Source organism: Cebus imitator, unplaced genomic scaffold, assembly GCF_001604975.1.
Source record: "Cebus imitator isolate Cc_AM_T3 unplaced genomic scaffold, Cebus_imitator-1.0 Scaffold33, whole genome shotgun sequence".
Classification (NCBI taxonomy): domain Eukaryota; kingdom Metazoa; phylum Chordata; class Mammalia; order Primates; family Cebidae; genus Cebus; species Cebus imitator.
The window spans coordinates 1,104,435-1,127,749 of NW_016107348.1; the positions used below are offsets into that span (position 1 = coordinate 1,104,435).

At 36.8% G+C, this 23,315-nt stretch overlaps 1 protein-coding gene across 1 annotated transcript in view; it reads left to right on the plus strand.

Annotated features, from left to right (window-relative positions):
• The window catches only part of CEP350 (centrosomal protein 350), a 151,046-nt gene that overhangs the window by 121,432 nt on the left and 6,299 nt on the right, over positions 1 to 23,315 (plus strand). The window contains exons 30-36 of the mRNA XM_037737047.1: positions 869 to 1,029; positions 4,099 to 4,238; positions 6,205 to 6,287; positions 8,124 to 10,120; positions 11,023 to 11,430; positions 11,537 to 11,683; positions 14,016 to 14,138. Coding sequence (XP_037592975.1) covers positions 869 to 1,029; positions 4,099 to 4,238; positions 6,205 to 6,287; positions 8,124 to 10,120; positions 11,023 to 11,430; positions 11,537 to 11,683; positions 14,016 to 14,138 — 3,059 coding nt within the window. The remainder of the gene's footprint in view (positions 1 to 868; positions 1,030 to 4,098; positions 4,239 to 6,204; positions 6,288 to 8,123; positions 10,121 to 11,022; positions 11,431 to 11,536; positions 11,684 to 14,015; positions 14,139 to 23,315) is intronic.

Here is a 23,315-nt window from a genome sequence, read left to right on the forward strand (position 1 = left end):
CTTAAGATTTGTGTATGATATTATTTCTTTTGTAAGATTATTAAATGTCTCACTCAACATTAGTGTATGACAATGACACCATTGTGTGGTTGAGGGAGCTGTGAGGAACAGTAATTTCTATACCATGTAATTTCCATGTATAATGAAATAAGCAGTATCTTTGCTACCTATTTGTTTTCATAGCATATGTGTGACACATTGTAGTGAAATATCTTTTTCATGATGTTGCTATGAGTAGACGTCTTGTGTATGTGAACTGTTGGAGAGAAAAGATTTAACTAGCTTAATTTCAGTTATTTTAAATATTTTGAGAGCTTTCAGACAAAGATTATAGCAGAGTTTTTATTTTATAATTTCTTTCTCTTTAATGTGGTATTAAACCATCAGCTAATGAATCACGAGCAATTTGTTGTGGTATAACTCTAGTTTGATTTTAATATGACTTAAAAACTATTAAATTATGTATTAACAACTAAGGGAAAAGACAGTTAAATATGATTATCTTGTTACCAGAAGTAATTTCTTGCAGTATATCCACATTTCATCAGTCTAAACATTTCTTAACTTCCAGCTGCATGTCTTGCCAAGACAGCATATCTGCAGATTTATTTATAATTTCAAGTAGTACAATTAGAAAGTAAAAAAAAAAATAGGAGGAATCAAGCCAAAAATAGTATGTGGGAGATTATAGAAAAGCAGGGATGTATTTTATAATAAATTTTTTTCAGAAGTTCATATTTTATCATTTTAATCATTGGATTGGCTTTATTTAAATGGAAAATTACATTATAGCTTTTTATTAGTAGTTATTAAGTTAACTTTATGCCTAAGTCAAAATTATAAATAAAATATTTTGTATCTCTTTCAGAAACTACTTCTGACCAGAGTGACATTGAAGGTAGGATCAGAGCTCTGAAGGATGAGTTGCGGAAAAGAAAATCAGTTGTGAACCAGCTGAAGAAGGAACAGAAAAAAAGGCAAAAGGAAAGACTGAAAGCCCAAGAAGCCAGTCTGATCAAGCAGTTAGAGGTTAGACATAGAAGAAAGGGGTTTAATGTCAAGGCTAATGTGTGTGTGATGCCTAAAATGTTTTTAATGTTGTTAATAAAGTAATGGATTAGGTTTCCTCATTATTAGTGTGGTACCACATTTTATCCTCTTAAAAAAAATCTGAGGGTATCTCAGGACATTCTTGCTTAAAACATTAAATTTTAAATTTAAATATTAAAATAAATATTAAGGCTACACACAATGGTGTGTTCCTTTAGTCGCCAGCCACTTAGGAGGCTGAGGGAGGAGAATTGCTTGAAGCCAGGAGTTTGAGGCTGTAGTGCACCATGATTGCACTTGTGAATAGCAACTGTACTGCAGCCTGGGTAATGTAGCAAGACCCCTACCTCTAAAAAATAAATAAATATTAAAATAAAGTATTAAAACTTTTCTTCTAAATAAGAAAGATTAGGCCTTTGAAAGAAAGATTGGTATCTATGCCCTTGTAAGCAGAGAACCATTAGATAAATAATTTCAGCTTTTGGAATTGTTACTGCTTCCCTTCCCCCCTCTCTTCCCCCTTTCCCCTTTCCTCCTCCTTCCCTCTTCCCTTCCACGTTCCCTTCCCCTTTTCCTTCTCCTTTTCCTTCCTCCTTTCCTTTCCCCTTTCCCCTTTCCTTCCCTTCTTTCACAGAATGGTGTTTCATGCCACACAACTTATTAAATAGTACAACTCTACTATTTGGATAGCTTCTAAATGATAGCTCTTAACTTGGATTTTCCCCCAAGCTGTAACAGCCTTGCTAATTCTGTCCCAGGCTGGGAACTTGGTTTTGATGTCTTTCTTATTTTGTTTTCTCCTGTCCAGTCACTAGTTCCCATGGATTCTTTTATAAAGTTCCTTGTTTGTCCCTGTCCATTCCTACTACCTCCACCGTCTGCATATTCTCTTAGATGTTCTCCAAGCTAGTTGGGGCCCTTATGACCTCTTGCCTCTACTGTCTACATAGTCTGTACAATGTTCTGCCTTACGCTGCTTCCCTATTACATACATTCTGCCAGCCCGGCATTCCTAGAACATGACATTCATTGTAGAATCAGACTGAATCTCCTACTCATTACAAGAATTCCTTCTCATGTCATCACCAGAGAAGGTCATTCAACTTCTACATGAACACTTCCAGTAATAGGAAATTTCAAACTTTCAAGCTAATTGGTTTCCTCGTTGGACTCAAAGTGCTCTAAGTATAAGAAGAGCTCTTTGTTGTATTTAGTCAAAATTTCTGTTCTTTTAATCTCCACCCATTGGTCCTTGTTGTGTAATAACAAATACATACTCCTCCTACCATTATTAATTTAATCATCAGATATTCACATGCCTGTTTATATACCAGGAGCTCAGCTAATTACACATATTTTTCATTTAATCCTCACAACAAGGTATGGGTATTATTATCCCTGTTTTACAGATAAGGAAACTGAGTTTCAGTGAGACTAATGATTTATGCAGGGATACACAGCTCATAAATGACTAAACTAGGATTTTAATCTAGCTCTAATTTTCAGTTCTGTGCCTTTACCATTGTATTGTCTTCCACACAGAAAATAGGCCTGTTGATAGATGTGGAGAAAATAAAACTTTAAACAGGTACATAATACAGAGATGGAATAGGGATTGTAACTTGTACAATGGTTCGAGTAGGAAAAGTGATTAAGTTACAAAGACCATAATGAGGAGTTCAGGCTGGAAGGTAGTGGAAACGAAATTTAAAAATAAAGATTATATTCAGGACCTTAGAAATCAAACTGTTGAGTTTGGATTTCATCCTATATGTCAAGTAATGAGGTGTCACGGAAGTAACTATTGGAGGTAAAGTACTATTAGAATGAATAGTTTTGGTGGAAAATGTTCCTTAATAGCTATGTCAGTCAGAAAAGAGACCTCTAGAGAAATGCCATACGATCCGTCTCTTCCAGTATTCTACTTAATGGCTTAAACAAAGACAAAAGAAAATTCTGTATTTCACTTTTCAAATTATAGTATATGAGAGAAAAATATATAATGCATAGCAGTTCATATAAAAAGTCTATTGGATTTTATTTGATCATAGATTTAATAAATGGACAGCACTTCTATATGTAGAGCTTTCAGATCTTAGTATTCGTAGTCCTCATGTATATCTACCAAGCTAGAACACCTAGCTCTGGTGTAGGTGTAGAACACCTAGCTGTGCTGTAATACCAGGAGTTACTTTAACAAAATGTTGACAATTCAGATGAAGATAGCGTCGATGATGAGAGTTGTAAAAGTAGTGATTTCAGCCCAGATTTTAGGGATCTGTAGCAGTTGACAAGCATCCATCCATCCATATTAGTTCATTCTATAAATATTTATTGATAGGCTACTTTGGACCAGGCATTGTGAATAGCACATTGTATACCAGACATACAGTTTGAATAAAACACTAGTCTCAAATAGTGAGAGCTGTAAAAGTAAGGACTTCAGCCCAGAAAACTAGGGAACATCGTTTTACAAATTATAAAATTATAAATATAATTTTCATACAAATTATAAATTAGTAAAGTTTTATTTCAGAATGGGTAATAACCAAGAAACATTTTTTTTTAATTCTCCACTATCATACTGTCAACCATACCTTTCTCTTTTCATAATTTGTATCCTTAAGTACTTAGCCCATCAGAGACTGCCATTGAAACTCAGAGCAGAATGGCTAACTTCTTAAAAATACCATGAAAGTAGTAGTATACCCTTTAGAGAATAATAATATAATCAGTTAAAGAAGTTTTTAATGTGGCAAGGTATGAATTATTGCTTTGTAGTATTAAACTTCTATAGATGTGGAATGTCGTTTCTTAATTGATGCTGGGATTACAATTATATATCTTGCTTATGTATAGACTATTTTGAGATGGATATACAGATTAACTAGCACTCTGGGGAATGATGTTGCGGGGGGCAGGAAGGGAGATTTTTATATTATATCTTCTTTACTGATTGAGTATTTTACCTTAAAATACACTATTTTATAATTTAAAATGGGTTTTTAAAATTCTGCCTAGTGACTCCTCTCATTTTTCTAAACTTAGTCATATGATGAATTTATTAAGAAAACTGAAGCCGAGCTTAGCCGAGATTTGGAAACATCACCAACAGCCAAGCCTCAGATTAAAACACTCTCCTCAGCTTCTGAAAAACCTAAGATCAAACCCCTCACACCACTACACAGGTAGAAATTTTTGATGACTTGTCTATATCCTGCCTTGTTTGAGAAAAGAATAAGGAAATATTCTCAATAGAAGCTACTTTTTAAGTAACTGAAATTATAGAAGTAAAAATACTTTATATTTTTAGTGTCAGTAAATTAAAATTTTCATGTATTAAAATTAAAAGTTATATTTATAAGATATTGATTTTAAAATACATTTTTAATCCTGCAGTCTGATGGGTACAATGAAAATGGTACTTTCTAATATTGGTAGTAGTAGCATAAGCTGATGTGAACCTTTGGGAAAACAATTTTGCTTTGTTTCTGAAGTCGAAAGTCTGTAACCTTTGACCCAGTAATCCTACTCCCGGAAGTCTAGCTTGAGAAAATACGGGGTACTGAAAATCTCTATTTGCATGAATATATTTATCATAACATTCTTTATATTCATAAAACATTGGAAACAATTTTTGTGTCCAAAAATGGATGAATAGCTCAGTTAATGATGGTTCTATGCAGGCAATAGAATATTATGCAGTCAGTAAACAAATAGAGAAGATACTAAGTTAAAACATTAGAATATACAATATTGTATATTAGGAAATCAGGTTATAATATTTAAATTAAATTTTGAACAAAAAGTAAAGGTTAGACAAATCAGTCCAATTGAGACATAGGGGTCATTTCAGAGGGAAGGTTATTCATGAGTGACTAAAAGTAAAAAAACAGATTGGCAAAACATAGAAGCTGAACATAATAGGATATTGCTGGAGTTAGCAGAAGGAAAAATAAATAAAAGCCAATTTGTGTACCTGAATTGAACCTTAGAAAGAAAAAAAAAAAAAGCCAAATTGTGAAAAACCTTGTACTCATGTATTCTTAGTAGTTTGTATTTTACCTTTTAGAAAATGTAGAGCCTTTGAAGTAAAGTTTAAAAAGATTTTGGGACTTTTTTGTTAGAGAGGTAATGCGGGCTCATTATAGTTAATTTAGCATTACCTGAGTTTGAATCCTGGCTCCAGGTCTAGCTGGTTCTGTAACTTTGGGCAAGTTTTTTAACCCCTCTGTGCTTGAGTTTTTTTTAATAGGGGTTTATACCCTATTAAACAGGAGTAATAATAATACCTGATTAATGCACTTGTTATGAGGGTTAAAAGACTTAACAGGGCCTAGGACACAGTAAGCATTGTGTATTAGCTGCTGCTATTATTATTTCTGTTATTATTTCTGGGGAAGTAGTGAAAAGAAAAAAGTTTGTCATACCATACCCAACTATCCCAAAATAGCAAATGTCAACAATTAGATATGTTTCCTTCCAGGATCTTTTAATGCTTAGATTTTGTGTGTGTTTTTGTTACATATACACTTTCCATTATACTATATACATTTTAATTTCTACATAATATGCTATTAAATGGCTTTGTAATATTCTTAAGCTACTGAAGGCTTTTAACCAGAGAGTGACACAATCATGTTTGTGTTTACAGAGATTTTTCTGACCACAGTACAGAGGAAAAATAGAAGAGAGTAAGCTTAGAAGCAGGAAGAAAAATAGTCTAAGCCAGGCCTCAAGTAAGCAGTAGTAAGAATAGAAAATAGGAGACATATTTTAGAATAGTGAAGGATTAAAAAGTAGACTTGAGCCAGGCGTGGTGGCTTATGCCTGTAATCCCAACACTTTGGGAGGCCGAGGCAGATGGATCACGAGATCAGGAGTTCGAGACCAGCCTGACAAACATGGTGAAACTGTCTCTACTAAAAATACAAAAATTAGCCGGTCGTGGTGGTGCGCGCCTGTAATCCCAGCTACTCGGGAGGCTGAGGCTTACTTGGAAGGTAGAGGCTGCAGCGAGCTGAGATTGCACCACTGCATTCCAGCCTGGCGACAGAGCAAGACTCTGTCTCAAAAAAAATAAAAAGAATGTCTGCTTTTTGTTACCAGTTATTATAATATGTTTCTTTCTGCTCATTAATTTTTACATGTCAGATCTGAAACGACAAAGAATTGGAAATCACTAACAGAGTCAGAACGTTCCAGAGGATCCCTGGAGTCTATTGCTGAACATGTTGGTATGTAACTAGAAAAAATATTTCAGTTGTAGCTACATAGTTTAAGGATTTATGCAAAGGTCTACAAAATTGTACCTTTACAGATTTTTTTAATTAAAAAGGGAATTTCTTAAATATTATTTAATATTTTAAAGTTAGTTTTATATTTTAAAGTGATTTATTGGCTATGTGAATCCTTTTTTTTGGTTTGTTTTTGTTTTGTTTGAGACAGGATATCACTCTTGTCACCCAAGCTGGAGTACAGTGGCATGATCATAGCTTACTGCAGCCTTGACCTCCTGGGCTCAAGCAATCCTCCCACCTCAGCCTCCCGAGGACTCAGGACCACAGGCACATGCCACCACACCCAGTTCATCTTTAAAAGAGATGGGGGTCTCACCATTGTTGTCCAGGCTGGACTGGAACTCTTGGGCTCAAGCAGTCCTCCCGCCTCAGCCGGGTTAAACTTTAAAGCATTTTAGCCAAAGTGCTGAGATTATAGTCATGAGCCACCACACCCAACTGAATCAGTCCAGAATTTATGAGAAAAACTGAAGCATGAAGATTAAATAGCTGAGTATATCTTCAGCATCTCTAAATTCCCCCAACCAGGTTTTTAATCTGGTTACCTATGTTTTCAGCCTGTTTCTCAGATAAATAATTATATACATTTTTTCAGTTTAACCAAAAGAAAATTAATTATTGAAAACAAAATGTAGGCTAGGTGCAGCAGCTCACGCATGTAATCCCATACTTGGGGAGGCTGAAGTGGGCAGATCACTTGAGCTCATGAGTTTGAGACCAGCCTGGGCAATATGATGAAACTCCATCCATACAAAAATTAGCTGGGCATGGTGGCGTCCACCTGTAGTCCGCTAGAAGATTGCTTACACCCAAGAAGTTGGGTCTACAGTGAGTTGTGATCAGTCATTGCATTCCAGCTTGGGTGACAAAATAAAGCACCGTCTCAAAAAATAAAATGCAATTCAGTGAGGAAATAAAACTGAGGCACAAAGAAACATCAGTGACAAAACAGAGATCTGGCCAACCCTCCTAAGTACATGGGATTATAGGCTCAAGCACAGTGTCTTGTGCCTATAATCCCAAGTACTTAGAAGAGTGAGGCTAAGGATTTCTTGAGCCCGGGTTCAAGGCTACAGGGAGCTATGACCACTACGCCCCAGCTTAGGTGACAGAACAAGATGCCTGTTACTCTTAACAAAAAAAAGGAAGGGAGGAAGGAAGGAAAGAGGGAGGGAGGGAGGGAAGGAAGGAAAAAAAGAGATTTGAATTCAAAACTTTAATTCTTGGTTTGTTAGCTTATTATATTGTACTTTGATCATATTTTGCAAGTTTAGCTCTTAAAGTGCTATATTTGCAGAAATAGTTGATCTATTTTCTTTTTAATTCAAGAGCTTAGATGAAGCTCCTAGGAAAATGTATTCTTTTAGAAGTATATATGGAAGTCTGTTTGTCCTTCACTGGTTTCCTGCTTGAAAAATGTTTGTAATAACCATCATACAATTCTGTTTTTGCATGATTTGAGGATGAATGTGCAAAGCGCTGGCTTCATCAACTTAGATCTATTTTTCTTCACTTTATAAGTTAAGACAACACTTAAGAAATTATTTCAGACTTTAGAATGTTCAGTAATTTTAAATGTTCTATTTATTGTTGATACAGGTGATAGTCTCGTAAAAGAAAAACTTATAAGATAGCCACAACAGGTTATATTTATTAACCAGAGGATTTTGGGGTTTTTTTCCATGAAAATTTGGCTTTTCTGTAAACTTTGATTCACAAAATTGAAAGATTGTGATTAAATAATTTTGATGTGGTGATTTCTTTTTCTTTAAGATGCTTCACTGTCAGGGTCTGAGAGATCAGTATCAGAAAGATCTTTATCTGCATATGCAAAGACAGTAAATGAATGGGACAGTGGAACAGAAGATTTTCAGACCCCATCTGCAGTTCTCAGATCATCAAGGAAAATCAGGGAAGAATCTGGAGATTGTCTAGAAAATGTACCTTCACTACATCTTCTCAAAGAATTAAATGCCGCTAGTAGAATTCCTGATGTGTCAGATGGCAAGGTTGAAGAATCTAGTAAAAAATCAGAAATACAAGAAGTAGAGTATACAAAATTGAAGGAGAGTAAGATTGAAGATACCTGTTCTAAACAAGGTAAATCTGATGTCTTACTGAAATTAGACCTAGAACAGGGAGATGCATCTGAAATTCTTTCAAAGAAAGATCTTCCTTTAGATTCTGAAAATGTTCAGAAAGACCTAGTTGGATTAGCCATTGAAAATCTCCAAAAACGTGAGAAAATGTTGAAAGAGAGACAGTCAGATCAAGATATGAATCATAGTCCAAACATCCAATCAGGAAAAGACATTCAAAAGAACACAAAGGAAAATGATTTGTCTTGGTCAGAACATCTTTTTGCTCCTAAAGAGAAACCATACTCTGAAGATTTTGAAATGTCTTCTTTCAAGAAAGAAATTTCAACTGAATTATACAAAGATGATTTTGAGGTCTCATCTTTGCTGTCACTCAGGAAAGACGCTCAGTCTTGCAGAGATAAGTCACAGCCAATGAGGAGCTCTAGAAGTGGAGCCACTAGCTTTGGTAGCAATGATGAAATCAGTGAGTGCCTAAGTGAGAAAAGCCTTTCTGTCCATAGCAATGTTCACTCTGAAAGGCTGTTGGAACTCAAGTCCCCTACTGAGCTTATGAAAAATAAGGAGCGCAGTGATGTGGAGCATGAACAGCAAGTTACTGAATCTACTTCCTTGACTTCAGTTCCTACTGCAGATGAGTTATTGGATTTCCACATTGGTGATAGGGTGTTGATTGGAAATGTTCAGCCAGGAATTCTTCGATTCAAAGGTGAGACTAGTTTTGCTAAAGGATTTTGGGCTGGAGTGGAGTTAGATAAACCTGAAGGAAATAACAATGGAACATATGATGGCATTGCATATTTTGAATGCAAAGAAAAGCATGGTATTTTTGCTCCTCCTCAAAAAATATCTCACATTCCAGAAAACTTTGATGACTATGTAGACATTAATGAAGATGAAGACTCTTATTCAGATGAACAGTATCAATACTATAATGAAGAGCAAAATGATACAGAGGGTCCAAAAGACAGAGAAAACGATATAAGTGAATATTTTTATGAGAAATCCCTACCGAGTGTGAATGATATAGAAGCCTCAGTTAATAGAAATAGAAGCCTTAAAATAGAAACAGGCGATGTACAGGACATTTCTGGGGTGCTTGAAGCCCATGTTCACCAGCAGTCTTCAGTGAATTCACTGATTTCTTCAAAGGAAAACAAAGACCTCATTTCTGATGCCACAGAAAAGGTTTCCATGGCTGCAGAAGATGATGCTTTAAACAATACCTTTTCTGAAGAATTGCAGAAGCAACAGCAGTTTACAGAAAAAGAAGACAACCTATATGCTGAAGTTTCAGAAAAGCTTTCTACACCACTTCTGGATCTTTTAACAAGAGAAAAAAACCAACTGGAAGCCCAACTGAAATCATCACTAAATGAGGAAAAAAAGTCAAAGCAACAACTGGAAACAGTCAGCTTACTGACAGACAGTTTACTAAAAGTCTTTGTAAAGGACACAGTCAATCAACTACAACAAATTAAAAAAAACAGAGATCAGAAAATCCAGCTTAGCAATCAGGAGCTTCTTGGTGATGACCAAAAGAAAGTACCACCCCAAGACCTATCCCAAAGTGTTGAGGAACAGTCACCAAGTGTTTCAAGTTGCCTCTTAAGGTCTGAATTGGAAGATGAAAAAGAAGAGATTTCGTCTCCAGATATGTGTCCCAGACCGGTGAGTATTTTGTCTAGAAAGAGTGTCAGTGTACCTTCTGACACCTTTAACAAGGCAATTTACATTGCCTATATAGTGCATTTTAATTCTGTGACTCCTGATAGGTTTATTTTTTCCCTTGATGTGTGGTTTATTACAGAAGAATCACTATACTAGTTTTTAAAGGCCTTGTAGCTGTTTTCCTGGCTGAAGTGTAATTGTCCTCTATTATGTCATGAGTAGTCACTGTAGGGTTGTCACAAGCAGTGGCAGATTTTAGGGAACTAAACCATCCATTTAAACTGCTGAGTTGGCAACCCCTGTACTGTCCACAGATTACATCTCCTTCTAGATTCACAGAACAGCTTCCTTCCATGGAGCTTTCCAGCAGTTCACCACCCAATTCTTTTTTGCCTGTGAAATTGTTTACATATCTACTCAGTCATGGTTGCCCTGCAGTTGTTAGCAGTTGTGATGTTGATTCTGGTAAAATGAAATATAACCACTATGACATGCACTCAGACCATCAGCTTGTTGAGGTTGCCCATGGACAGTTGAGCGAAAGTAATGACTTTGAGTAACTTGAGTCAGATAGTGACCAGGTGAGAAATTTTATATCCCATTTCCATATCCCATAGGCAGACAGTTCTTTAGAAACAGAATAATGATAATACAAAAAGGAGGTAGAGGCCCAATCAATAAACATTTTATAAAACTTCAATTATATATAGGTTTATATAAGTAGAATTGAGAGAACACCATAACTTTGTCTTAAATTGTTTATTAGTAGCCACCATATTGTTTTTTATTCTGCTTGCTTATAGAGAAATATTAAATATATAAATAATACATTTACTCTGTATTTTAAAAAATGATCTGAGGTCCCTAAATGGTGTTCTGTTTGAATGGTTCCATTTCTATAGGAGAGCCCAGTATTTGGTGCCAGTGGGCAGGAAGAACTTGCTAAGAGACTTGCTGAACTTGAGCTCAGCCGCGAGTTCCTGAGCGCATTAGGAGATGATCAAGACTGGTTTGATGAAGACTTTGGTTTGAGCTCATCTCACAAGATCCAAAAAAATAAGGCAGAAGAAACCATTGTACCTCTAATGGCAGAACCTAAAAGAGAACCTCAGCAGCCATGTGAGACATTGTTGACAGTCCCCCATACTGCAGAGGAAGTAGAGATTCTTGTACATAATGCAGCAGAAGAACTCTGGAAGTGCAAAGAATTAGGCCATGATCTTCATAGCATCAGTATTCCTACAAAACTTCTTGGCTGTGCCAGTAAATGTCTAGATATAGAAAGCACTAGTAAAAGGGTCTACAAACAGGTAGGTAAAAGGATAATTTTAGTTTTTAAACTTTTCTCCCGTTGTCTGAAATTTGGATTCTTAGCCATTTTGTGTTTTTGTTTTGTTTTGTTTTTTCTCTATCAAGGCGGTTTTTGATTTAACAAAAGAGATTTTTGAGGAAATATTTGCTGAGGATCCCAACTTAAATCAACCTATCTGGATGAAGCCATGTAGAATCAACTCTAGTTATTTCCGACGAGTGAAAAATCCAAATAACCTTGATGAAATCAAGGTAAACTACAGACTATAAACTGTTTTCTTTTTTGACTTGCCATTCATTTACACAAATCTATAAATGTTGTAAAAGCAGATGTTCTTCTGTATTATTAACCTTTGTGTCTTCAGGACCGTTCCATAGTGGGGTATTCAGTAAAGATTTGTTGATTCACTGAGTCCATGAACAATGGAGGGATTGGAGTGAAAGGGAACCCTGAATCCTCAAGTTTGTGCAAAAAAAAAAAAAAAATTACTTTTACCATTTTCTATATATACGTAATTATAATATTTAAGAAAAATCAGGAAATACCCAGGGAGATAAATTTTTCCAGCTCAGGAGTTTTAGGTAAGTGTCTGGGGCTTGTAGAGACAGGTATAATGCTCTAAAAGTACATATGAAAACATGTCATATATATGTCTTTTCAGTATGCCAGCCCTGGACAGATAAGTGTTACTTTTCTGTCTTTGACTTTGGAGGTTTCAAATTGGTAATGTGGTTTTGACCTATGTAGGGTAGTAATATGATACATAAATATATTTATTTTGTTATCTAGGAAACCTTTGAAAACCTTTGCCCAGAAGCTAAGAGGACTGCGAACTTTAAAGTCACATTGGTAGCAGTCTGCTCTGCCTAGTCACATGTTTCTTTACAGGATAGGTTATATTTCCATAGCAGTGATTCTCAACCTTTAATGAGCATGTGAATGATCTGAGGATCTTGTTAAAATGGAGAATCTAATTTAGTAGGTCTGGAGTAGGACCTGAAATTCTGCATTTCTAGCAAGCTCTCAAGTTATGCTGGTCCTGCTGGTCCCAGGACCATGCTGAATAGCAAAGCTTTAAAGTTGTATTTCTGAGACTTATTTGATCACAGAAAGTGTTTAAAAATATTCTAAACTGATAGAACAGCAACAGATATTTATGAGATGGGATGTATGTTTACCTCAGGGGTTGGCAAACGATGGCCCATGAGCCAGATCCAGCCCCCTGTATGTTTTTATAAATAAAGTTTTGTTGGACCACGGCCATGCCCATTTGTTTTCATGTTATCTATGGCTGCTTTTTGCTACAACAGTGGAATTGAATAGTTGTGACAAAGACCACGTGGCCCACAAATCCTAAAATATTTACAGTCTGGTCCTTTACGGAAAAAGTTTGCCAGCCCCTGGCTTAAAGTAAGTAGCTCTTTAAAAACACTTGTATACTCCATTCCTTCTACACTTCCACAATTAATAAATGTTTGAACGCATATATGTGTGTCTGTGAACAGGTGGGGAGTGATGGAATTTGCAGGCACATTGGTACTTTGAGAATCTTTCCAGGTGATTCTGATTCATAAATGTGTCCCTTCCCCTGTTAAGAGCACTATTTTTTAGTAGAACCACCATAAAAAGTAATAAAATAAATTGGTAATAGCAATAAATTGAAGTAAGACAGGATACATAATATATACCAACAATCAAACTACCTGCATACAATAAATGCTACTCACTAATTTTAATATTGACATTAGCATTTTATAAAGTTTTTAAGGGTGCTAGTTCAAATATTGTTGGTAATAAAATTATTATGCTTTTCATACTGAAGTGTTGATTAACATTATTAATTTAACATATTTGAATTTTGGTGCTTCAAAATGAACTATCCCNGTCTTTTGCTTTTCTCACATCACGTTGTCCCAAAAATCTCTATGAGATTTTTCCAATTCAGAGATTTATTTTATGCTTTCTTTAGTAGTGTTGCCAGCTTGAGGTTAGCTAATGGTGGTTCGTAAGTAAAGGGAACTCTAAAGTGATTTTTCTTTGCAGAATTAATAAATGGGTTTTACTTTGCTGTTGTTATTGTTTTTAGACAAGATCTCACTTTGTCACCTAGGCTGGAGTGCAGTGGTACAGCCTCAGCCCACTGCAGCCTGGATCTCCTGGGCTCAATCAATCCTCCTACCTCACCTTCCTGAGTAGCCAGAACTACAGGCATGTACCACCATGCCCAGCTAATTTTGTACCTTTTTTTGTAGAGATGAGGCCTCTCACCATGTTTCCCAGTCTGGCCCCGAACTCCTGGGCTCAAGTGATCCTCCTGCCTTGGCTTCCCAAAGTGCTGGGATTACAGGCATGAGTCACCATGCCCAGCCAGGTTTCACTTTTATATGTGGTGTAAGTGAATAAAGTCTCAGCATTTGGAATGCTTTTCTCTTCAAATTGCTACATGGAACTGTAAGCGGAAGAAATTTGTATGATATTTTATTGTAAATATATTCTTAGCATGAGTCTGATTACTGCATTGTAAACACATGAAACTCAGAAATTCTGTTGTTTGTGTTTCATGTATTTTTCTTGTTTCTACAGAGCTTCATAGCAAGTGAAGTACTTAAGTTATTCAGTCTTAAAAAGGAGCCAAACCACAAAACAGATTGGCAGAAAATGATGAAATTTGGAAGAAAGAAGAGAGACCGAGTGGATCATATCCTGGTCAGTGTATACAACCAAACTGTTTTTATTTTGACCATATCTTTTAAACTCAGAATGTAGTTAGATTCTAAAAGGAAAAGGGATATAATTAATCTTAAATCTATGGTATTAAAATCTTAAAGCCTTTACTTGCTGTGCTTCTACCCCTCAGTTTTGTAAATTGTTTTTTTTTTGTTTTGTTTTGTTTTGTTTTTTTGTACTCAGCAGATGAACATTTAAACTGATCGGTAGCATTTTATGTAGAACTTGAGAAATTAAAACTTGAATGGAAACAAAGTTTAAGCTAGTGAATTGAAAAGAGACCAATGTGGACTCTGGAGCCAGACTGCCTATGTTTAAATCTCTGTTTTGCCACTTACTTGGTGTGTAATCTTGGACAAATTTATCTAACATTTTTGTGCTTCATTTTGCTATCCGCAAAGTGAAGGTGACAATCATAGTACTTACCTGTTAAAATTATTAAGAAAATTAAATGAGTATATGTGTAAAGCACTTTGGAACAGTTCTCAGTAAATACTAGCTGTTACCTCAACATCATCACTGTTATCATTATCTAGAACATTCCCTGGATAGTATTTATTTGGATTTGCAATATATTTCTCTAACATTAGAAAAGTGTTTATCACACACAAAAAAAAGAAAAATTCACATTTATATAATGAAAGTATAATACTTAAATTTATTACCTTTCTCATGTATGTATCTCTCTAGTGTTTCATTTACTCAGTAATGACTATAGCAGGTAACATTTGCTTAGTATTTTATAGTTTATCATTCTTTCTTATGCCTCATTTTTTTTTTTTCTTTTTTGGGTCACAGTCTTGTTCTGTCACCCTGGCTGGAGTGCAGTGGCACCATCTCTGCTCATTGCAGCCTCTGCCTCCCAGGTTCAAGTGATTCTCATGCCTCAACCTCCTGAGTAGATGGGATTACAGGCACTTGCCACCATGCCTAGCTAATTTTTGTATTTTTAGTAGAGACAGGGTTTTGCCATTTTGGCCAGGCTGGTCTCAAACTCCTGACGTCATGATCTACCCACCTCAGCCCAGTAAAATAAGAGACAAGATTTTAATCAACTAATTCTTCATAGATCTTCACATCTCAAGAAAGTGAATTTGTTCTCATATTTCTATCATGTTTTAAAGTTTGAATTGTTAATAATTTCCAAGCTGTTACTTCCTTTACTTCTTAGGAATTAAAGAAAAAAGCATATTAAGAGACATTCATCTAATCTATAAGTTAAATTGATGATATCCCCAATAAATCACCTCTGTGTATACGTTGAGTAAAAAATTTGCTAATTAAGGACTAATGTTAAAATAGTAAGCAAAACAGACATAGACCCCACCTTCATAGATTTCCAGTTTGATGGCAGAAACTAGCCATTAATATATCATTATACAAGTATGTAGCTATAAGTTAAGCACAAAAATGTAGGGTGCTATTAAAACCACAGGAAGCTGATCTAATGAGGATGGTCAGGACAGGCTGCTCTGAGGAAGTGGCATTTGAGCTCAGATCTTAAAGATGAATAAGCGTTAACTGACCTCTATCATAGAGAGAAGAATATTCAGGGAGAGCAAACCACAAGTGCAAAGACCCTGAAATGGGAAGGTACATGAGTTGTGAGAGTATGAGGGGAGGTGGCATAAGATAAAGCTGGAGATGTGAGAGTCTATAATGGTGCAGTGCTTTTTAAGGCATGTTAAGTTTTGGATATTATCTTAAAAGCAAGCAATGAGTTTAAGCAACATAAATTACAAGATTAGACTTGCAGTTTTTAAAAATCATGGAAGAATGCTTAAAATGGAATAAGAGTACAAAAGAAGAAAGGCCAGCTAGAAGGGTACTACAGGTCAAGTCTCCCAAGTCCACAAGTCTGAAATCCAGAATCCTCCAAAATCCAAAACACTTCTGGTCCCAGGCATTTCAGATGAGGGATACTCAACCTGTATAGATGAAAGATGGCAGGCTTAGGTATATTAAAGCAAAATGTCTTAGATAAATTTGTCTTGAGCACATGTCACAGTAGAGGAAACTGGCATAGAGTAATATACCAATTCAAAATGCCAGAGAGCAAATGAATACAGAAGGCTTCCAGCTAGTCACAGACTTTTACTTCACATGGTTGTAAAAATGGCATCTTAATAGTAGAAGGATTAAATATATTGGTGGGGGAGGATGGCAGTTTTGAGCCATCTTGAGGTCTGCACTGTTAATCAGAATTAATAAATACTGTATCTGAAAAGTGAACAATAAGCAAATTAATCTTCTGCTCTTTGTTAAATGTACAAAAAACAATGTATTGAACCTGTAGTAGTTTGTTTTAATGCTGCTAAAGACATCCCCAAAATTGGTAAAAAAAAAAAAAAAAAAAAAGAACTTTAATTGGACTTAGAGTTCCACATGGCTGGGGAAGCCTAAGAATCATGGCTGGAGGCGAAAGAATCTTCATACATGGTGGTGGCAAGAGGAAATGAGGAGGCAGCAAAAGTGGAAACCCCTGATAAACCCATCAGATCTTATGAGACTTATTCGCTATCATGAGAGTAGCAAGGGAGAGACTGGCCCCCATGATTCAGTTACCTCCCCCTGGGTCCCTCCCACAACATGTGGGAATTCTGGGAGATAAAATTCAAGTTGAGATTTAGGTGGGGACACAGCCAAACCTTATCCGTACCCTGACAGTAGAGGCTTCCAGCAGGTTCCAGATGGTAGAGACATCTCTCTAACAGTTATCAGAAATTCTCAAATATTAAAGTATTTTTTCTGCAGGTGTAAGGTTATTATAGCTTGGGTGAGGGGAGTACTGTACACAAGAATTGAAGCTATTTAGCTGGCAAACAATAATAATAAAGTATATATTATGTGACTGTCCCTTCTGCTGGTTGTAAAATATTTTTTAGCTTCCTACAGAGAGACCTGATGAATATAACTTTTTCCATGAGCTCATTCTTAACGTTTTTTTTTAACAAAATGATACTGTGAGCTTTTTGAGCTAATTATTAACATGAATGAAATGCTGAATGAACTAGTCTTCTCTCCCATGATGAGATTTGATCAGCCTTGTATTTGCATATTCTAATGTTTTTACATCTTAGGGGGATTGAAATTTAAAACAGCCATTCTTTAAAAATAACACATAAGCTTCTTCTCAAACCACTTTTTTTCTCTACTCTCACATCACAACAGTCATCACCACACAAGAAAACTCATGTGACCATATGTGTGTGGGCTTTTCCCCTACACACCAAGCAGTGGACACTAGCTAGGTGTCCCCTAAATCAATTCTGATACTCTGCCCAGAGATAGTATAATATCCCACAGATTGAGGGCTCAGTCCCCAAGACTGCCCCTGCCCCCTCCACACACACACCAGTTGCAAGTCCAGGCCTCCAGAACTTCTGACTGACCAACTTCAAGTTGGGGCTCCCAAGACCCCTTCTTTGGGTTCAATTAATTGGCTGGAGCAGCTCACAGAACTCAGGAAACACTTACTTAGGTTTACTGGTTTATTATGAAGGATATTGCAAAGGATACAGAGATGCATAGGGTTGGGTATGGAGAAGGGGCACAGAACTTCCATGCCCTCCCTGGGCCACCATCCTCCTGGAACCTCCAGGTTCAGCTATCCAGAAGCTCCCTGAACCCTTTTCTCTTGGGTTTTTCTGGAAGCTTCATGACATCAGCATTCCTTCCCTCAAGGTATCGGGTGGGACCCTCTCATGGGAGGGTCTTAAGACCCACAGTCAGAAAGGCAGGGGAACATTAGAATGAAAGGAGGGCAGTCTTGCCACTGAGGCCTAACACCCCGACTTTTATTTATTTATTTATTTTGAGACAGAGTCTCACTGTATCGCCCAGGCTGGAGTACAGTGGTGCCATCTTAGCTCACTACAATCTCTCCCTCCCAGATTCAAGCGATTCTCCTGTCTCAGCCTCAAAGTAGCTGGGATTACAGGCATCCGCCACCACGCCTGGCTAATTTTTGTTTTTTAGTAGAGGTAGGGGTTTCCCATGTTGGCCAGGCTGGTCTCGAACTCCTGACCTCATGATCTGCCTGCCTCGGTCTCCCACAGTGCTGGGATTACAGGTGTGAGCCACCATGCCCCACCAACCCCCTACATTTTAACAAGACTACAACAAGGGCTATGGAAATTATTACCTACTTTTTAAGTAGGTAATAAAAGAATGAGCTTATTTGGTCTATAATTTTGTTACACTTTTCACTCATTATTGGTTATTTTTCTAGATCTTTTACATGTTTAATTGTGAAATATTTTTAGGCCAGGCACAGTGGCTCACACCTGTAATCCCAGCACTTTGGGAGGCCAAGGAGGGCGGATCACCTGGGGTCAGAAGTTCAAGACCAGCCTGGCCAATATGGTGAAACCCTGTCTCTACTGAAAATAAAAAAATTAGCCGGGTGTAGTGGCATGTGCCTGTAATCCCAGCTACTTGGGAGGCTGAGGCAGGAGAATCACTGGAACCTGGGAGGCGGAGGCCACAGTGAGTTGAGATTGTGCCACTGCACTCTAGCTTGGGTGACAGAGCAAGACTCTGTCTCAAACAAATAAATAAAATTAAGAAATATTTTTAAATCATAAAAAAAAAACAGAAAATAATAAAGAGTGCATTGTTTCTGCATCCTTTTCCTTCATTCTGAGCTCAGTTGCATCTACCTAAAGTGCACACTTAGTATTTCATTAACTTCAGATCTTTAATGTAAACTCTGTCTTTGTTTAAAAATGTCTTTATTTCAGCTCTTACTTTTGAGTTATATTTTAGCTGTATATTGAATGCTAAGTTGATAGTTCTTTTTACTTAAGCAGTTTGAAGATATTTCATTGTAATTTTGAAGTGGCATCATTGTCTGGGGTGAATACCCGTGGTTCGTCATCTGGAGCTGAGAAGATTAACAACACAGACACACACACATGAAGTGGGTTAAGGAACAGAAAGTTTAATAGGCAGAAGAAAGGAGAGAGGAGAGCAGCTCTCTCTCTTATGAAAGAGAGGCGTCCCGCAAAAGGAAAAGCAGCCGACAGCAGCAAATTTTATAGGCGGGCTTCAGGAGGCGGTGTCTGATTTACATAGGGCCCATAGATTGGTTCCACCAGGTGTGACATTTACTGGTATGTGGGGAAGGGTGGTCATTCTACCCTAATCTTATTATGCAAATAGATTTTCTACTTGGCCAGTGCCATCTTGCCTGCTTCTTACTGTACACATGGCTGGCAAAGAAAATGAAGCCACCATTTTGAACATGCTATTCTCAGGTAGTTTTTTCTATTGGCACAATTGCTGGCATTCGCCCATCTGCTAGCTCCCAGCTTGTCTGTGTCTGCAGCTTTATTTTACAGGCTGCTCTTCATTAGAAAATGATTTCGGGGCTGGTTTAACTCCTGTATCATTCTGACCTCTCATTGCTCTTGAGAAATCTGCTGACAGTCCTTTATGGGGAATTGGTTTTTCTGTTTTTCATGAGAGAGAGAGAGAGAGAGAGAGAGTGTGTGTGTGTGTGTGTGCGCGCGCGCTGTAATTTTTCAGGATGTGTCTAAATGTGGATTTTTTATTCTGCTTTAGACTCATGTTTATTGAATCTATGGATTCATATCTTTACTCAGTTCTAGAAAATTCTCTGCTATTGTCTTTTAAAAGATTACTTCTTCCCAGCTTTCCCAATTCTCTGTGGCACTTCTTAGACATCTTTGGCCTTATTCTCTTTCCATGGCTCTTAACTCCTCCCCAGGTAATCGTAGCACTTGCCTCTCTTAAATCGCTATTTGTGACTTAAGATTTTCCCTCCTTTCTCAAAATTTATTTATACATTACAAATACTTTTTGCTATATTTTATCTAATACACCTACATATTTATATGAGGACTTTTTTGGCATTATTTTACTTTACCATTTTTGCTGGAACTGGATCTTGACAGCTGTATTTTTCTTGTAGAGTTGTGTTTTGTTATTTTTTAATATGCTCTGAGAGTTTTTCAAATTTTATTTATAAGTAATATTTAGATACTGTAGTTCAAAAGAGCAGAAGACAATGGTTATAATTTTGGTCAGCCCAATAATATAGATAAAATGAAGTTGCCTTTTCCTATAAAACTGATTTTTTTATTGTTTTTCTAGAGGTTCGACTTTTGGGAATTTTGCTTAGGGTCTCTAGTTTTAAAGGCGTCTGAAACTTATTGAGCCTCATTCAGTATTGGTCAGCCCAATACTGTAGATAAAATGTCATATATGGCCTTTGAATTGAGGTATATTTCCTCTATACCTAATCTGTTGAGAGTTTTTATAAAAGGGTATCAAAGGGTTTTTCTGCATTTATTTAAATGATCATCTGATCTTTATCCTTCATTTTGTTAATGTGGTATGTCACATTTATTGATTTGTGTATGTAATAAATCCCACTTGATCATGGTGATTCTTTTATCAAAATTTTAAATATCCCCTTTTAAAACATTTGTGACATGATAAACTATCTTAGTAAACATTTCATAATAAACAATTGCTTCTTCCAGTTTAAGAAAATGTATATTTTAGCTGTTGCTTGGGCTGAGAATGTCCCTAATCAATCTAAGTATATTTATGTCTTTAGGCATTATTTGAGGTGAATAAAATACAAATACTTTTTTAGACATAAAGGCCTCTGCTAGTCAAACGAGAAATCTTTCCTTCACTAGTTGTCATTCACTGCCCCTTTTTTCTTTCACGGTGGCATTGATTAGTTTATGTCTTAGGTTAGCTAAGAATTTGAGCTATTTTTAGCAGTACATTCTCAAAGTATAGATGCTGCGGAATGAGTAACAAGTAATTAGGGCACCATGTGTATGACCTTTATGTATAGTAGCCTTGAAGAATCTCTGTACTGTAGGTATAATTGCACCTAAAATGACAAATCTTGTAGTAAAACCACCTAGCTAATGATTGAGTCTCCTTTACAGCCTGTGAGCTGATGAGAAGAACATTCAGCACTCCTGAGTTCCTCCTGTCTATACCTTCTTTCTTAAGCTTACATTGGCTTTCAAACAGTTAATTACAATATGCTTCTACAGCTTTGGGGCTTTACGTAACAACTTTAATTTTTTCTACACCCTTTTGAAACAGCTATCATGTTTCACACAAGTCTTTTCTCCTTATAAAACATTGACACTGTCTCCTGTTGTCTGATGCAGTTTTCAGTCCCTTCAACGTCAACTTTAGCTATGTCAGTGTTCCTCTTTAAATACAGTGCTCAGAATTAGCCATATAATGTTTCGTGATTTTGTTTTTGTTTTTAGATACAAGGTCTTGTTCTGTTACCTAGGCTGGAGTGCAGTGGCATAATTGTAGCTCACTGCAGCCTTGAACTCCTGGGCTCAAGGGATCCTCCTGCCTCAGTCTTCCAAAACCCCTTGGTTATAGGCATGTGTCACCATGCCCAGCCTGGTGTATAATTAATTAATTAATTATACTATTAATTAATGTATTAATTAGTAGTCATTCAACCTATTTTTTTCTAGATAGTATATTTTGATTAGTACAGTTTATGATCACATTTCTTTTGTTTATTTTTACCTGTATCATACTTATAGTACTCAGAGGAGTTTAGGAAAACCCCAAGACCAGCCTGTGCTTTTATGGTGATTTATTTTGGACCCTATTACAGAGCTTTATTATTCCTTCAGTCTTGTTAAATGTGGCCCATTGTTCCAGGCTACCACTACATGTTTTCATTCTTTCTTTGAACATAGTTATTATATTTCCCAGCTTCATGTCATTTCTAAAATTGATGTACCTGCCTTCATCTAGGTCATTGCTAAAAACAATGAAGTAGAGCCAAAGACAGCTTTCGGCATTCACAAAAATTATCTATTCTATATGGCAGATATTTATGTAGCACCTTCTATTTGCACTGTCCTAGTCATGAGGGAATCATAAGTAAAAAGAAACAGCCCTTTAAGAGCTCACAGCCAGTGGGAAAACGGATGCGCAGAATATAATTCAGTGTGGTTATTGCCGTAATGGAATATGAAGAAGGTAGAATGGGAGCGCAGGGGAAAAACCCCCTGAGTCTTCAAGGCAGAAACTTCCTTCCAGGTTGAGAGCTGTCATTTAATCAAAAAAGTGTAAATCAACCGGATGCAGTGGCTCACACCTGTAATCTCAGCACTTTGGGAGACAGGGGCAGGTGGATCACTTGAGGTCAGGAGTTTGAGACCAGCCTGGCCAACATGGTGAAACCCCATCTCTACTAAAAATATAAAAATTAGCCAGGTGTGGTGGTGCACACCTGTAATCCCAGCTTCTCAGGAGACTGAGGCAGGAGAATCACTTGAACCCGGGGGTTGGAGGTTGCAGTGGGCCAAGATGGCACCATTGCACTCCAGCCTAAGCGACAGAGTAAGACTTCACCTAAAACAAGTGTAAATCTGCCTGATTGACCTGTCTCTTTTTTCCCAACTTGTTCACAAGGATGCAGTGAAAGATCCTGGCATCTGCTTGCTGAAATCCGGCCACATTCTATTTACTACATTTCTCTATTCCACCAGCCTAATACACATTCAAAAAAAAAAAAAAAATTACTGTTAAGTCTTTTAGATGTAATTAATTTAGCTGCTTATATATTAAATGTATTAATTTTTACATATACATATATTTTCAGGAGCAGGATCAGGGAAATGTGTAAAAGAATATAATAGACTCTGAAGATCAGAAGAAAAAATAGAGGCAAATTTGCAGGCTACGAGATCCCTCAGTTGTTATAGTTGAAGTTCCAAATTGGGCTTTGAGCTTTCTAAAGGCCAAAGAGAAATGGAAAAGTTCATGTTCTTACTAACTGATAGAGAAATAGTTCCTGTTCTTAAGTAGGAACAAAGCTTTTGCTAACACAGAAATCTTACATTTGAGAGGGGGCTGCATTGAGGTTACACCGAGAGAGAACAAAAATGTCATAAGCATATATTTCTACTGCAAGTGCACAAAATATTTCTTTGGTTTTCCTAAATTTGTTATTGTGGAGGAAATTGCTCAAAGAAGAGATTTAATATTACAGGCCAAGAGAGGCTGCGCACCATGGCTCATGTCTGTAGTCCCGGCACTTTGGAAGGCCAAGGTGGGCAGATAGCTTGAGCCTGGGAGGTAGAGGTTGCTGTGAGCTGAGATTGCGCCACTGCACTCCAGCCTGGG